This window comes from Notechis scutatus, chromosome Z (assembly GCF_049901735.1).
Source record: "Notechis scutatus isolate UNSWTSFEM ecotype Mainland chromosome Z, rNotScu1.2, whole genome shotgun sequence".
NCBI lineage: Eukaryota > Metazoa > Chordata > Lepidosauria > Squamata > Elapidae > Notechis > Notechis scutatus.
In genome coordinates this window covers 37,428,753-37,446,518 of record NC_142025.1, presented here as the reverse complement: position 1 = coordinate 37,446,518, position 17,766 = coordinate 37,428,753, and the positions used below count along the sequence as shown (strand labels likewise).

At 37.4% G+C, this 17,766-nt stretch overlaps 1 protein-coding gene and 1 long non-coding RNA gene across 2 annotated transcripts; both read left to right on the top strand.

The window, feature by feature from the left end:
• Positions 1-1,075: 1,075 nt before the first annotated feature.
• On the top strand, positions 1,076-17,255 carry TSPAN13 (tetraspanin 13). The gene is made up of 6 exons (XM_026678024.2): positions 1,076-1,329; positions 6,187-6,354; positions 8,377-8,457; positions 10,008-10,121; positions 13,260-13,370; positions 14,175-17,255. Exons 1-6 carry the CDS (start codon positions 1,267-1,269, stop codon positions 14,247-14,249), a joined length of 612 nt encoding a protein of 203 aa, XP_026533809.1. The 5' UTR covers positions 1,076-1,266; the 3' UTR covers positions 14,250-17,255.
• Positions 2,104-4,051, top strand: LOC148128823 (uncharacterized). The gene is made up of 3 exons (XR_015745870.1): positions 2,104-2,216; positions 3,086-3,140; positions 3,798-4,051. It is a non-coding gene; the product is annotated as an uncharacterized LOC148128823 (long non-coding RNA).
• Positions 17,256-17,766: the final 511 nt, after the last annotated feature.

Sequence of the window (17,766 nt, the reverse complement as noted above, 5' to 3'; positions counted from 1 at the left end):
TTCAATCATTAGTTGTCTGAATTAGCTCTTCCTCTTTTTCTGAATATCTCACCGTTCTATGAAATGTATGTAGCCAGATTTACTGTTGGAAAGAAAATCCATTTGGTTCAGTTCCAAGCTGGGAAAAAAACACTGGAAACATGGAGGCTGATTGGAAAGAAGGGTTCATTGATTAAGCAGATTGTGATTAATGGCTTTCGTCCTTTGTTGGATCTTGGGTGAGGGGCTGCTTCTAATCCTATCACCCTGCTTTTGTTAGCTGTCAAACTTTGCTACAAGCTGTTTTGAAATATCCTGCCTTGAATGGATATCTGCCTGGAGTATTTGCTTTGCTTATGAATAGAGCTATCTAGATAGTTGTCTTCCTCTTTCAATAAGCTCTTTATCTCTTAAGTGCTGGCATCTGCTGTGGGCTATTAAGAAAGACTTGGGGGGAGCTGCTTCCTGCCTCTAAAACATATTTCTCCATTAGGATATTTATTTTGCTGTTTAAAATCTAATATACCTTTTATAGGATTTTTTTTACTTTTGTTTATTTTCTTTTGGCTTTCTGTTATTATTTATTGTTATTCTTTTAGTTTGTCATAGAATTGAAAAAGCAATTAAAAAGAAACACCCAACATGCCAGTAGGCAATTCATTACAGTCTCCAACTATATGCATTGCAATAGAAGCCAGACTTTTCTAAACAAATACCTCAAAGACATAAGAGTGTACAATACCTATCAATCTTAGACTCAGACATAGGAAAGAAATAATAAACAATTATGTTCAACTCATGGGGAAGGCAAAGAGCTGTTCTAAATTTACTTTAACTCAAAATCAATCGTATGCATGCAATTACTTCAGCGAAAAATTTGTTTTCAGGATGACCAATGTCTCCACAATCTTGCTCTAAAAGCTAAAATAAAATAGTGTAAAGTGACAACGGGAAAGTGCAAATCGTCTCGCACTCTTCCACGACTGCGTTCAAAACCAGGTCGTCGGGCTGCACATATTTGCATATTTTTACCTTTGTCTCCGAAGATCAGCCAATGAGGTTGCCTGCGGTCCACCTCCCCCCTCCCGGAGTTTCTGACTGGCACTGGCAGCTAGCTGGGAAAGAGGGGTTTTCTGACTGCAGTGCCGCCGTGGTCGCTCTCGTTCTACCTGCCCTTTTCCACTTCGGGCAGGGGGAGGCAAAGGTTTGTTTTTCCTCCTTTGAAAAAAGAGGGGAATTATCTAGATCGGGGGACGCTGCGGCAGAGACCACAACCGCAGGGGCGCGATGGTTTGCGGCGGCTTCTCTTGTTCCAAGAATTGCCTTTGTGCGCTCAACCTGCTTTACACGGTAAGTCCAGCCACCGCCCGCATTCTCGAACCAGGTGGAAATTGAATGGAAGCCTCCTGCAGTGGGGAGGAGGGAGGGCATGGAAGATCTTCTTGCTGCCGTCCCGAAGTGACTGGTCTTTTCTTCCTGCTGAGCGAAACAACATCACGGAAGGCCTGTAGTTTGCAGGGGGCGAGAAGCAGTAGTGACCGCCAAATATCCCGGAGCAAGTCGCCTTCGCTAAAAACGCTTCTCAGGCGCTACTGTAGCCCATTTGGCAAAGGCGATGCACCTGCCGCGACGAGAAAGAGTCTCCACGAGGGACTGCGGGAACTCGAATCTGCTAGAAGCCCCTTTCCTGCAGGCTTTCTTCGGTGGCTAGGCAACAGGATGTTCTGTTAAACCCCAGATTACGCGCTGGGAGCTCCACGGTTGTGTACTTTGGGGTGACATATCAGCAGGATTATCTGTTTCGGGCAACTGCACAGAGGGCGGTTGTTTAGCCTTCTTCCTCGCCTGAGAGAGAAATCCAACAGTGGGGAAATCTTCACCTGTGGAACGTCGTCCAACTAGGTATTAGCCACAGAGGCGAATATTGACTTGGAAAAGCAAAGTTAGATAATTTGGCTGATAATACTAATTAGCTGAAATATTATTAGTTTTTATCTCTAAAAAGTTTGAGCCTTTTCGTTTTTATTTTATATCCAAGCCTTTGCATGTCCATACTAACTCTAGATGACATTTGTTTAAATTGTGGAGTAATAATCCATAACATCTTAAGCTGTATTATTTTAGCTTCTATAACTCTACAAAACTCTGACTTCCATTTGTGCATTTGCACTTGGAAATAAACTATCGCTGAATAGGGAGCCACAAGGTCCCACATCTGACGCTTCCTGAAACAGGAGGTAAAATAATCAAGATGGTGTAGTTGCATTGTTGATGCTGCCATCTTGACTTCATTGACTCCTATCCTTCCACTCATTTGTGTGCTTGTTTATTATTAAACGTATTTCTCTCCATCTCACTATCAAGCAACTCCGACCATGATATGAGATTGCAACTCTCATTGTCCGGGTTACAGGTTGGGACAGATGGAAGCTGCAATCCCACAATATTCAGAGGGATTCGGGCCTTCTAACTATGTTATCTTATAGGATAATATTCTTTGCTTTTGTGGATTTAAATTGCTCAAAAACTTCTCACATATTTTTAAAGTAGGGTAAAAGAAGAGGAACTACTTTTTCCACTTTTTAATAGTTTACATTGGGAAGCTATTAGAAAATTCACACAATCTACTCAGCAAAGATTTGCTTAAGCACTTTTCTAAATAAATCACGTCATGTAAAGCCAAATGTACACAACTGAAGTCCCTAAGCAACTAAAGCCAAAAACCTTGGGTATATCTCGACTTTCTTCAAAAGTTGTTACCCAAATATTAAATAAGGAATCATATCAACTATAATTGATTTTAATTACTATTACATGGATAGATAGATAGATAGATAGATAGATAGATAGATAGATAGATAGATAGATAGATGGGAAGCAGAGTTTCCATACACTATGGTCAGGCCACATGCTACTCTTAGCGTACACACCTCTATGTTAGTCCCTGAACCATGATTTACAAGCAAATGGTTGAATCTATGCTACACATTTTGACAATGCATTGAACGAGCCCATTTAATGCATATCTAAACATTGTTTATTTACTATTAATAATGACTTTGACTACTTTATTTACTACTACTAATTTGCCTTGTTATATCTGTAGTTTTTCTTGGAAGCAGCTGGATGAGTACCACAGAAAGCCAGATTTGTAGATTAAGGTAAACTTCTAGATAGATTTGTTCTAGCAACATTCATAATCTATTCTGGAAGTGTGTAAAACTTTTTCAGAGCAGTAAATACTGACGTCAGGAAATCCCTTTCCAACCTCAGCTCTTTTCCATGGACAATTTTGGTAAGGCTATAGTTAAGTGGTTTTGACATTGGAGCAGTGTGGAATGGAATATGACTTTTCAGGATCATGTTCTACATGATATTACTTTATCCATGACTTTTTGAGCCACAGACTCCCATAAAACAACTATGGCAATCTTATTTTGCTTACTTTGTTTTTTGTCTTAAATTAACTTTAAAAAGTTAGAATTCTGATTTTGAAGCTTTAGAAATGTTTTTACTATACTTTAACTTTGCATTAAATTATTAAGCTTTTAAAAATAGAATGTTAAGTCATGCCATTTCTGCAGTAAATTGGAAAGCATTGCAACCTCTAATATCAGCACATAGATGAAAAACCATCACATCTAGTCAAATCAAGTGATTCAGTTTCCAGATAAGGAAGTAATGGAAAAGTGTGTATCTTGCCACGTCATGTGTAAAGCTGAATAATGTATGTTTAGTTGAGGGTTTGAGGCTTTAATTACTCAAAGCTTGTGTTCCAGGTTAGTTTCAATATCGGCCTTTAATGTTCTTATATTTAGAAACCATAGAACCTGGAAAACAAGATTAAGGTGGCAAGACGACAAGAAATTACAGCAATGAAGACTACTGGGGCTTCCAAACAATTACTGGATCCTGTTGAAACTAAACATTTACAGTTGGAAAATGAGTTTTTTAATTTGAATAACATATATTTGCATCCTTTTATTACATTTGCAGTATTACGCAGCAGTGTTATCTCATTCCTCTGTAATGGTCCAGCAAGTCAACTTTTAAAATAAATATTTGTTATTGACATCTTGTGCTTGAGTTTTTACTGCATATAGCTAGTTGTAAATGATTTTAAACTGTTACTGAATTGCTTTCCTACTTTTTACACCTTATCAAATACTTTTTTTCGCAGTTTGAACTGTACACTTAATTATACTAATAAAACTGCAATAGAAAAATAATAGTGGAAGCAATGCATGTATCCACTATAAATCTACCAGTGGGGATTAAGACATAATTTGGAAACTTCTCAAAACATGGAGATTGCAACAATTTTTGGGACTGGGACTGCTAGTACTAGAGGAAACGATTGGATTGATATATCAAATACATCCCATTTGGCTTTGTGAAAATATCACACAATCCTAGGATTTTCAAATATGTACAATCAAAAAGCCAGATATTTACAAGAAATAAAGTTTGTACCACTTTATTCTGGATCATTTACGATAAAGCATTACTGAGTATTGCATAAACTAACCAGCTTCTAGGAAGTTGGTGATATCTGCATAATTGTTCAAACCACGTGGGCACACAAGTGGGTTAACCATTTAGCATCTATACCAAATAGAATGGAAGTATTGTTTTGGGAGCTTTGTGTCTACAGGTCAAAAAGTTGCTCAACCTGGTAGTCTCCACATATATTAAGATTGCAACTTTCCGAATTCCCAGACAGTATGGCCAACAATATGTTGGTTTTTGGTTTTGGTGTTATTCTGAATGGCACAAGATTGTAGGTGTTATGTATTACATTAGGTCAGTTTTTCAGTACTAGTCTTTTTTACAGAAACAGGAAAGGTGGGAGCTTCCTGCATTTAAAAAGTGATTTCCTTCATTTAAAACATGGCTTGTCAAAAAAAAAATTGTGCCAAAGCTGTCCATTTTGAAATGTGTTGCTAGGGAGGAAACGTGCTATGCAGACTTCAAACTTAATTTTGATTAAGGGCTGTGCAAAAGTAAAAACCTTTATAGGTAGTCCTGGTTTAGTGACTACAGTTGGAACCAGCAACTTGGATGTTAAGCAAAGCTAAATGAAATTACAAATGTACTTGTGATCATACTTCAACTTTCCTTTCCTTTATAAATTATGACTTGCGATGGTCATAAATGTGAGGATTTATGTGTAAGTTAAATTTAAGTTACTATGTTGTTATTGTTGTAATTGCAAGATTACCTGTATTTCATTCAAAAAATTTAATGTGACACAGGTTAATCTCTTTCAAATGACACAGGTTAATCTCTTTCTCTATCACAAGTGATATATATATTTATTGTCTGCCATCTGCCAAAAGTGTGTGAGATTTCTGGACTTCTTTGTGAAGCCGAATTGCCATTTAATTTCCAATGTGGCATTAGTGTTGTGGATTAAAGCGTTAACTTTCCATTGTTCATAGATGTCAGAATATCTTTTTATTAATTAAGGATACATTTTTGTACATTTTTCAAAGGTTGATTATGAGCTGCTGTTACAAAGATTAATTCAAAATTATGAACTAGATGGCAGATTTTAGCTGACCTTGGATGATCTTAAGAGAAAAAAAAGCAACTAATCAGGTCAAACCAGATGAGCACATGGGAGATTGCCAGAAAACTTCAAAATTGTAAGCCAGACAGGGCGCTAAAAATATTCTGGAAATATTTCAGAAAAGAAAATGACAAACTACTTCCATAATGTGGAAAACAACATAAGAGTCAGTTTTTTTCTTTGACTTTTTCTTGTGATTTTTTTTTAAAAAGCTCATCAAACTTGTGAACATGAACTACAGTATATTACAATGTTTTTAAAATGCATAATGTAAATTAAAAGTAGCATTTTAAATTTATGACCTATGACTTCTGTCAGCATCTGCTGATTTCCTTTATGATTGTCTCTATTTCCCCAAAGGCACTTTGCATAATTTTAAAACTGCCATAGGCATTTTAGAGAATTAAAGTAGCACATTAAACATGAGATTTTTAAGATCATGAGAATTAAGATGGATTTAACTTTTTAAGCTATTGTGAATATATTTTATACTCAGCAGAAATGTTTGTGGGAATATTTGGACCAAGATTATGGTACTGATTTGGATATGTTGACCTTTCACTTGGCTAAGGAAGGAACACTAAACTGCTCAACATACGAGCAAAACTTTTCTTCACTTTTTATTTTTCTTACAGTTGGTCAGCCTGTTGCTGATTGGAATTGCAGCTTGGGGCATTGGCTTTGGCCTCATTTCCAGTTTCCGGGTCGTTGGAGTAGCAGTGGCAGTTGGAATCTTTCTGTTCCTGATTGCTCTGGTGGGATTGATTGGGGCCATCAAACACCACCAGGTCTTGCTTTTCTTTGTATCCTTTGACTTGAAAGTAATCTAACACATTTCCCTTATTTCTCTTTCTTTGAATAACACCTTCATGGTTTCTTCTACTACATGGCAGGTTCATTAAATGGAAGACAGTATTTTGTTGAAATCATCTAAAGTACAGGAAAATAAATGTTTCTTTTTTTTAAACAACTCGACTTCTATCCTTGTTACAAGACTAAAAGTTAATAGTAACATATTTTTCTGGTAGTATAACTGATTTCTTTCAAATGGCTGAAGATTAAATCTTGAGTTTGTTTATTGAGCTCGCAGTGTTCCCAGAGAGAAAATTAATTTGACAGCCAAATTAATAAGAGTCCATTGAAGTTGAATGGCTAATACATAAATAACTACTGATCAATTTAATGGGGAAAAAAGCATTGATTTCAGATAGTATTAGACACTAAATCTTTTTTAAGATAAAGGTGAAAAAAGTGCTCATTGTTCACTATAACATTATTATATTATTAGGTTGCACAATTAGTTTTTTTTTAAATACATCTCTTGGAGTCAAACAATAGTTTTTAAAGCATATTTGGATGCTTTATATATGGCCCTATAATCTTTTTACTTTTTCAATACCTAACTTGTACATGACTCCTTATATAACAGATAGTACTTGACATACAAGCACAATTGGAACTATAATAATCCATAGTAAGTTGGGGTATAAAGGAACTCACTACATGACTTTCTCCAAATGACATTTATTGTTGGAAACTGATTGGAAAGGTTGCAGATTGCAATCATATCATCTCAGGAAGCAGCAGCCAGTCATAAATGTGAGCCAGTTCCCAAGTTCCCAAATTGCAATCATGTGGCTGTGGGTGTGTTTGTATACAACAGTCATAAGTACAGGGAATAGTTATACATCACTTTTTTCAAGGTTATTATTTTGTACCATCATAAACAAATGGTTGTAAAGTGAGAATTACCTATAAGGAAAAGAAGAGATAGCTGAGTGTGTAAATATTCATGTAGCTTATGTTATCATTTTTCTGCAGAATATTTTATGCAAATTAAACTATATTAAGTTCAGAAATGATTCAGTGGTTAAAGACACTGAACTTGTCAGCTGGAGAGTAGGCAGCCTGGGTGTGAGATCCGAGATCTGTGCAATGGGGTGAGCTCCCATTACTTGCCCCAGCTCCTGCCCACCTAGCAATTCAAAAGATGCAAATGCAAGTAATTTAATAAGTACCATTTATTGGGAAGGTGGGAAGGTAACAGCATTCCATGCACCTTTGGCATATAGCCATGTTGGCCACATGACCATGGAAATAGTCTTTGGACAATGCTGGCTCCCCCAGACGAGAAATGGAGATGAGCACCCTACTCTAGAGTTGGAGACGACTGACAGGGAAACCTTTTCCATAAGTTTAGAAAAGAAAGCTTGTACAAAAGGTGGCAGATGTTTACTACATGGCAGGTAAATTGCTTCACATTCCTGCAAACTTTAACAATATCTCCTCTTATGTGTGAGTATAGCATTCCTCACTTTTATTTTACATGCAAATTCATGTATTTCAATTGTTACATTAGGAAATAATCTAATTAGGATTGTTCGAGGGGTGTAAGGCAAAGAAGGAGCTGGTGATTCAAGAAGAAGGTCCAGTCAGATTGAAAAATGGCTACTGCAACAAAGCTAGAATGTTTTGGAGGGCACATATAGAATGCTGCAGACTTGCATGTAGCTGACATGACAGCCAGTTTCACTGAATTGGTTGATGGGAGTGGAAATTATATCATAATCATAATCCAAAATGTGTTCCATATTGTCATCTCTCCATCCAACTGGGCTTCCTTTAAATCAGACCAAAATAACTTAGTCCTTTAAATTTGTATCTACATTTTATCCACGTGTTTGTGTGGCATGCTGCCCGGAATCACTTGGTTGAGTTAGGTGGCATACAAGTCAAACAAACAAATAAAATGAATGAATGATCAAACAAACAAACAAATACATTCTGCAAATGCTGTTTTGATGACTTTAACTAAGATATTTCAGTATATGATTATACTCTTGCTAGTGTTTGTTATACAGTTCTCCGTCTCATGTGCTTGTCTGACATTGAATAAAGAACAGCAGGTAAGACATTTCTTATGATAGCTCTATTTAAAATTTATTATGTGGACAATCTACAATTAGATCCACAATAAAAGATTGATGAAAATTTAATAATTCAAGTCCTAATCAAGGACCTAATTTTTTTAAAGTATGTGTGTAAGCAGTTTTATTTATTTATTTATTTGTAAAATTAGAGTGTAAAATGTCATAATATTGAGGGATTACTATTATCAAAGAGCCATTATGGTTATCAGTAGGATCATAAAGAAGATATTCATAGGCAAAGCTGTGGGTGGGCCCGCAGAAGAGCATTTGCTTGTTAATTAGAAAAAAAAAACAATTATAAAATGGAGAAAACAGAGCAGAAGCCTCAGTTGAAGAGTATAGGTCTATTTCATTAAATTTAGAGAATTGTGCTGTGAATGCTCATCCAAAATCTTAACTTTGGTCCCCAGTTCAAGATACTGAGGCCCAGAAGAATTTCAAAGCTAAAAAAGGGTAAGAAGGATTTATCCTAAAAAAAGACCGAAGACTCTAAAGACTCTTTTTATATATAAAAGACAGAACTTGTAACAACTCAAGACATTCTAGAATAGAATTTCTGGTTGAAGGGCTGAAATGATTTTTTTTATAGCAATACTGCTATAAAAATTCATGATAGATTTTTATGAATCTATTGAAACTGGTTATTGACAGTCATGGCTGGACTCACGAGTTCTAGCAGTATACTACTAAGTTGGAGTTAGCTCATTCTTTTCTTCTTCTTTTTCCTGATTAAAAATAAGGAAATGAGAAGGTTGGCTCTGGAATTGATCCCCTCCCTCATAAATACTGTCCCATTAAAGTACTACTACTGTTAATCCATTTTGTGAAACCTTGGCTGTTCCAGTTAGCCAAAACTAAAAGAAAAGAAAAAGGACAGATTAACAAAATAGAGAAACCATATTATCTGTTGCCTGAAGCCTTTCACCTTAATGTGACAGAAATATCAGTTAAATAGATACTGCAAACAACTTCAATTTAGCTGCAGGTTACACAGACTTTTGAGTAGCATCTTTTAACACATTTAAGATAATCCCAGTCTCTTCACATTCATAGTTTATGCTTGGGTGTAAACCAGTATGCTGGCTAAGGAATTATGAGAGCTGAAGTCCATACACCTTAAAGTTTCCAAATCTGTAAAACTGATTTAAAATAATTTTTGAGCAAACAGAACCCCAAATACAGACATTTCTCCCCATTATCTCCAATATGGCAAAGGAAATGAAGCAGCAGCAATGTAAGTATTTTTTGTGAGCAAGCAAAAATGGGAGAGAGGGAGGGATGATTTTCTACATAAGAAAAAATATTGATACTATCCACTGAGGACAAACAAATCCAAGATAGTGACAGTTTTAAAACTATGAGAAAAATAAGGAAATAAAATGAATAATTAAAATACTGGAAAATGATTCTGTTTGCATTGATGGTTCAGATATAATTAGCAAACTAGAGTTTTTATGCAGAAATTTATATCAAACTAATAGCAAAGTTCGGTTCTTGGCTGCTAAATAATTTACTTGTGTTTATAGAACAAACTTCTAGAGGTTGGGTGGAACAACACAAACAATGCAAGGCAGGATATTCAGCGGAATTTAAACTGTTGCGGCTTCTATAATGTCAGTGAAGATATCTCTTGTTCTGCTGTAAGTTGACTTTTTTATGTTGTGTTTTTGAAAAACCTTGTTACCATATACTTACTTTGGATCTGTAAGGTTCTATCTTTGAAACCCATAATCCATTGCTTGTATTTGATTATAATAGATAGAGTTATAGTATATTTTTTGGGGGGGGGGAATGAAAAGTTGCATCCAAATCTTCTTTCAAGATCTGTCCAAGAAGCGGAATTTATGAGCACTATGGCAGTCCTGGATTTGTATAGCTTATTGGGGATCCATTTGACAGCAGAGGTCACACCCCTAGATATGGTTTACGTCTTTGTACAGTGACAATGTGGTTGAATAATGTTAATTCATTCCTTGCCATGGTCCTGGAGTTCTAATAGAAACATTGTAGGGATTTGGCTTATCTCAGGCAGTTTATAAATCCAATGGGTTTTCAGAGAGATTGAGGTTATTCCTAAATCCTTGTGACCAGTTCAACTGTGAATTCCACCTATGTGAACTCTGTGATTATGGATCTTATGGAGTTCATACATGAGTTCTGGAAGATGAAACAACATAAGAGATACCTAGAGGATTGCTAAGACAAAATGCTAATAAGACAAGAAGCAAATCTGACAGGCCACAATTGAAATTATGTGTTAGAGACTCATCTTGTTACAATAAGATGTTGAAATGAAGTAGCATTTAGCTGGACAATGTTAGTATTCAATTTGGAAATTGTATCTGTTTCTTAACTGGGAGGCCCTTTTGATCTTATTCATGTCTTAGTCACTCCTAATTCAACTACTGCTATATGACACTATCCTTGATGACTGCTTGGAAGTTTTAACTGGTCCAGAATGCAGCATGTTCATAATTCTTAATGCTGTGAGATTTGCCCATGTTATATCATTGTGGTGCTGCACTGGTTCTCAGTTCGCTCCCAGGTGCAATTCAAAGGCTTTAAAGCAGGGGTCACCAACCTTTTGAACCTCAGGGACCACCAAACTCATAATTTTAAATCCTGAGGACCACTAATATGAATTTTGACTGATGGTGGTTTGCTGATGTTGGGGAGAGAGGGAGAGAGAGATATCTGATCTAACCTCTCTCCCTCTCTCCCCTCCTCTCCTCTCTCTCTCTCTCTCTTTCTCTCTCTCTCTCTCACACACACACATACAAACACACAGAGGCAGGGGTGGTATTCAATTTTCCTAACAACTGGTTATTGGGCATGGCGTAATTTGTGGGTATGGCTTGGTGGTCATGTGACTGGCCGGGCATGGCTTGTATGTAAATATTTATAAATATTTATATAAATATTTATTTTTTTTATATAAAAAGAGCAACTTTTACCCCAAATCAGGCAAAGCAGGCAGGCAGATTGAGTTGCTCACAAAATCACAGATTCATTCAGAGATCTGTGAGATTGGCTAGCTGAGTCTGTCACATAAAATTTGCTTGCAAGAAAACTCATAAAATTTTCTAGCAAGCAAACTCACAAAATTAACTCACAACACACCGTGTACATAAATATTGATTTTTTTTATTTAAAAAAAGAACAACTTTTACCCAAAATCAGGCAAAGCAGGCAGGCAGATTGAGTTGCTCACAGAATTACAGATTCACTTCAATAGATCTGTGTTTCTGCCATCATCTATCTGAGTCTGCAACTGAATAATAGAACCTTCAGCCCTAAGGGAGGTTCGGCTCTATTTAAAAGCAGAGCCGAAGATCTAAGGATTAGGTAGAAAGCAAGAAATTCAATGATTTCCTGCTTTCTAGCTAATCTAAATCTCCCAGCACAGCAAAACAGCTGATGGTCCAGGGAACAAAAAAAGCAAAAATAGCAACTTAGCAGGCAAGTTTACCAGGTAAGGAGTTAGTGGTGGGGAGGGTTCCTGCAGGCCCTTGTAGGTGGCACAGCATTGTGTTCCTGCACAGTCTGGATTAATTGCTTTGGGGGAGTGCTCTGGGGGTGACATTTCTCTGTGGACTGCCAAAATTTTCTCGCAGACCCCCAGTGGCCATGGCCCACCGGTTGGTGACCACTGCTTTAAAGGACTTCATGGCACAGGTCACCCTATTTGCCTATCTACCTATCCCATCAAATCTGATGGATGAACAGAAGGCTCTGTCAACAATGTCTTTTGGCATGACCTTGGGGGATGTTTTATCTGTTGAGGTGCTGGCTTTACAGAACAGACTCTCTGTTCTGACCAAGGCTTCCTGAGACACCAACAAACACACGTTAAATCCAAAACCCTTTTATTTTAATTCAACGGCTGTGAATGATCATCATTCACAGCCAGTTATAAACCATGAGTCACAACCATGAATCTCAACCAGTTATAAATAGTCCCATGGAAGTCGCCAAAGTTCTTCGGGAGAAGTCTGATAAGAATGCACCTTTATCTTATTTGAGGTGCTGCCAATGACTAAAGTACCAATTAGTCTTTCAAAACCAAACGGAGCACAAATTCACCATGGAGCTTTCAGGTTCCAAACCGACCAGCAAAGACAACATTGCTTCCTGCAAAGGTTCCTGTCCCTTTGGACTTCCTTTATATCTTATGAGAGGGGCAATCATCTCCAAGCCTTTGTCTTAGAGTCACCCCTTTGTCTTAACTGCTCTTGTCTTCTGGCAGCTCTGCACACACAATGCACTGGGAACAGGCTTCCCTTGTTCCTCTGCCTCACTGCTGTCAGATTCTGGAGGCTCCGGAGTCAGCACATAACTCCCAGATGGCCCTGGCCCCATCTCTGTATCAGATGCAGAACCATCGTCCGAGTCTTCCCCAGACTCCCGGACTTGCCCATGTTCTTTCCCACTGTCCAATTCTGCTGCAGTCTCCACAGGCTGCCAGCAGACCACAAGACACTCCCTTGAGATCTAGATGACCCCTTTTCTCTTGACTCTTCTCCTAGATTATGAGCCAAGATGTAACATGAAACCAAACTATGAGAAATTAGCATGAGATTTTTATGTCACCTGGTTAAACTGTGAAAGTCTTTAATTTGGGAGGAAGGAGTATTTATAATATGTTGGTTTGATTATTGTTAGCTGCCCACTGTTATATTAAGTGTGTGTTGGGACTATAAATATTTTAAATAGCATATATATCTGTGCATGTAGCTGTAGATAACATCCTAATAATGAATTGAAATGATTGTTTGTAGGAATGTTTTGAAACACAGATCTGTAAACCCTGTGCACCTATAATTAAGGAATATTCTGGAATGGTCTTAAGATTTGTAGGAGGTATTGGTCTCTTCTTTAGTTTCACAGAGGTAAGTGCAAAATAAGTGTAAACCAGGGGTGTCAAACTCACCTTGTCACAGCAGTGTCAGATGACGTTTAGGGACTTTTTTCCCTTCACTAAACCAGGCATAGGTGTGGCCAGCGCCTGAAGCATCTGGCCTATGGGCCGGGAGTTTGACAGCTCTGGTATAAACCATTGTGTATGTTTATGTGATTTGGAGAACTTTATAATATAATTTTTTCTACAAAAGTATTATAGTTGGTATGAAGAAGCATGGTTCTCTTCTATAAAAGTAAAAATATTTTTATTTCTTAGCAAGATAATATACACTATATACAGATAATATACAGATAATATTTCATTGTCAGGTAAAGTTAAAATCCTATACAGTTACTTAAATGAGTGAATGTCATTGAATTTACTGTTTATTATTTCTGTAGAGGTATCATGCATCGAACCATTGTCAGTTATAGCCTATTTCTGGTGATTACACGAACAGTCCGTTTTATTTTCTAGGACTGTGCACACTTCAAAAATAATCAGGGGAAGGTACCTTAAAGTAGCCATGTCTTTTTTCAGATTTTCTCATTATCTTGAAAAAAAATTAAAAGTCTGTCTTCAGATTTTATAAAAGTTCAATTTCGTAGGTTATTCTAAAGTTGAAAATTGGTATATTGTTTACTCATAGATATTATTCCTTCATATATGAATATATGATGAGTCAGGATTATTGCATACAGAGAATATTTATAAATGAAGTGATGTAGTGCTGAAAGATGCTGCAATATATTATGAAGTTTTAACAGATGCTTTCTTTCTTTTCTTCCTTCAGATCCTAGGAGTGTGGCTTACTTACAGATACCGGAATCAGAAAGATCCACGTGCAAATCCTAGTGCATTTCTTTGACCTGGAAATGTTTTCAGGGACTAAAATTTTTTCCCCTTGTGGTTTTAAAAAGCTGAATTCTCCACTGATCTATCTACTCTCCATGTTAATTGGGGGGCGTGTGCCTTTGAGCTAAGAAAATAGATCTAGAACTGCTTTTCATCCTGTTTTCTAGTGTTCTTTGAAGGAAATAGCCTGAAGTGCTTGTTGTTAATTGTATAACTAAACAGAATATGAATTCTGTAGGAATGTAGTGATCCAGTAGAATTATTCATGTTATTCTTCTCTCAATGGGTTGGTGTTATTTTTAATTTAAGGAAGGATTTATTTGTTCTAATATATTTCATTTGTCATAATTTCTTTCTTTGATCTATTTCTTCCTCCTTTTTTGAAAGAGTAATTTATTGGCTTCAGTGCATTTCATTTAAAATATGTTAAAGAAATTGTGCTATTGTTTCTGAAACTGGCATTAATTTAGAAGAAACCCCTCAAATAATGACTTGATAATTGAAAACTAATCATTTTTAATGATTGGGGATTATACCTATCAACTCCTCTCCAATTTTTGGATCTGTTTAAGATATAAATGCAAATCAGTTCAGTATTGTCCATTAACTTCAGTCGTGGCTATATAACTAGTGATTCTGTTTCAGCTCAAGAACAGATTATGTCTAAATCAACTGATTTACCTCAGCTCTAAAAGACATAAAATCATTTGGTGGGGATGTTGAAAAAGCACTACGCAATCTAAAACCATCTCTATCTATTGGACCGGACAGAATATGTGCCTACTTCTTTAAAAAGCTATCCACTGCCATAGCTGAACCTCTAAGCATAATCTTCAAAAAATCTTTCAGGACCAGCTCCTTGCCAAAACTATGGTCACAAGCCACAGTAATCCCCATCTTCAAAAAGGGAGACCCCAGCCTAGTTGAAAATTACAGACCAATCTCTTTATGCTGCGTCACCTGTAAAGTCATGGAATCAATTACTAACCAATCCATTATCCTCCACTTAAGAGACAAACAACCTACTCTCTAATGAACAATTTGGTTTCAGAAAAAAACTATCCTGCAATCTGCAACTCTTACACTGCAAAAACATATGGACTACACAACTCGATCAGGGCAAAGCAATAGATGCAATCTACATAGACTTCTGTAAAGCCTTTGATTCAGTGGTACATGACAAACTACTCCTAAAACTAAAAACTTATGGTATCTCTGGACACCTGCATAACTGGATAGAAGCATTCCTGTCAAACAGACAACAAATGGTCAAAATCCTATCAAATTCTGTACCTGTCAACAGTGGTGTCCCCCAAGGCAGTGTTCTAGGACCAACTCTCTTCATACTCTACATAAATGATCTCTGATCATATTAAGAGCAACTGCGTTCTCTTCACTGACGATGTAAAGCTATTCAACACCACAGACAATACTGCTACCCTTGAAAAAGACCTCGACTATGTATCAGAATGGTCAAACAAATGGCAACTTCAAATCTCAACAAATAAAAGCTCTGTCTGACATATTGGCAAAAAAAATCAGAAAATAAAATACAGGCTGAATAGTCAAGACCTTGTTGATGATCCAAACTCTGTCAAGGATCTTGGAGTACTCATCTCTAATGATCTAAGTGCTAGAGCCCACTGTAACTACATAGCCAAAAAGGCATTAAGAGTTGTTAACCTAATCTTACATAGCTTTTTCTCTGGTAATATTACACTACTAACTAGAGCATACAAAACATTTGATAGACCAATACTCGAATACAGCTCATCAGTCTGGTACCCACATTACGTATCTGATATTAGCACAGTTGAGAAAGTCCAGAAATATTTCACAAGAAGAGTTCTCCACTCTTCCACTCGTTGCAGAATACCTTATGCCACCAGACGTGAAATTCTAGACCTAGAAAATCTAGAACTACGCTGCCTTCGGTCCGATCTAAGTATAGTATATAAAATCATACATTGCAATGTCCTACCTGTCAATGAATACTTCAGCTTCAACACAAGAGCAAACAATAGATGCAAACTCAAGGTTATTCGCATCAAACTTGATTGCAGGAAATACGACTTCAGCACAGAGTGGGAAATGTCAGGAATGCTCTCCTGACTCTGTGATTTCTTCCCCAAACCCCAAAAACTTTAACTTTAGACTTTCTACTATTGACCTCACCCCTTTCCTAAGAGGTCTGTAGGGGGCCTACCGTCCCTGTCCTATTGTTTCTTTTATTTTTCTTATATGTATCCATGTATCCAGTTTTTACTTATATCTATTATCTTGTAAGCAATTGACAAACCACATAAAATAAATAAAATAAATAAATAGTGGGATTCAATTTTTTTTACTACCAGCTCTATAGGTGTGGCTTGGTGGGCATGGCATCGCTTGGTGGGCATGGCTTGATAGGCATGACAGGGGAAGGATACTGAAAAATCTCCATTCCCACTCTACTCTAGGACAAGGATATTGTAAAATCTCCACTCCCACCCCACTCCAGGGGAAGATTACTGCAAAATCCCCATTTCCTCCACACTTCACTAACCTGCTTTCCAGCTCTGTTCTCCTGTGCAGGGCAACAAAAGAAGACCCAGCCGATCACCTGGGACTTGGGAGGCAGAGAATACATGGTGGTGGAACCAGTCAGAGTGGTATTTGCCAGTAGTTCTCTGAACTACTCAAAATTTCCACTACCGGTTTTCCAGAACTGGTGAGAACCTGCTGAATACCACCTCTGATGTGTTTGGATATTATCCAACATTATACATTTCGGAAGGCTATTAGGGCTTTTTTTCACTGCTCAGTATATGAACACAGTAAGAAAGAGAAATGAATTTTCACAGTATATTAAATTTGTACAACTTGTGTAACATAAAATGATAAATGGGGAAGCATAGTGTGTAGTTGGCTTGTCATGGTAAGACATAGATGCTAGGAGGTTTTTGGGAAGGGGCAATTCCTTTTTGTCAGCTTCTGCGGGAGTTTGGTGAAACTTGTTAAATAAAACACTTTACTCACAGTCCTGGTGTGGCAATGCGTGTTTATTATGGCTTGTTTCCTCCAACAGCAGCAACAAATGGTAAGTCCGAGCAAAGCCAGCGCTGAGAATGTCTGCCTCAGTGCTTTTTATAATCCCTTTCCACCCCCGATCATTAGCTAACACCCACTCCTAACAACTACCCAACATCCGTCTTCAGCACTCATCCATGCCGCCACCCACCTGGATTCTAACCATGGTCCAAACTCCCAGACAACACCTCCCCTTTACCCCGGGTGTCTTTCTACCCCAATCCCCCATATGAACTGCCGACCAGCCGATACTATATTCCAAAATGTTTTCCGGCTGGTCGCGCTGAGAAGAGGGAGAGGCGTTTTGCCTAGAAAGTTGCAAAACTGAACAGCTGACAAGGCAATCTCTCAGCTGGTCGTGCTGAACAGCTGACAAAGCAGTCTCTCAACCGGTAGCTTCAACCATGATGATGTGTCAGGCTTCATTTCATCGGCAGCGTTGGTGAAACCCGACATGGGGA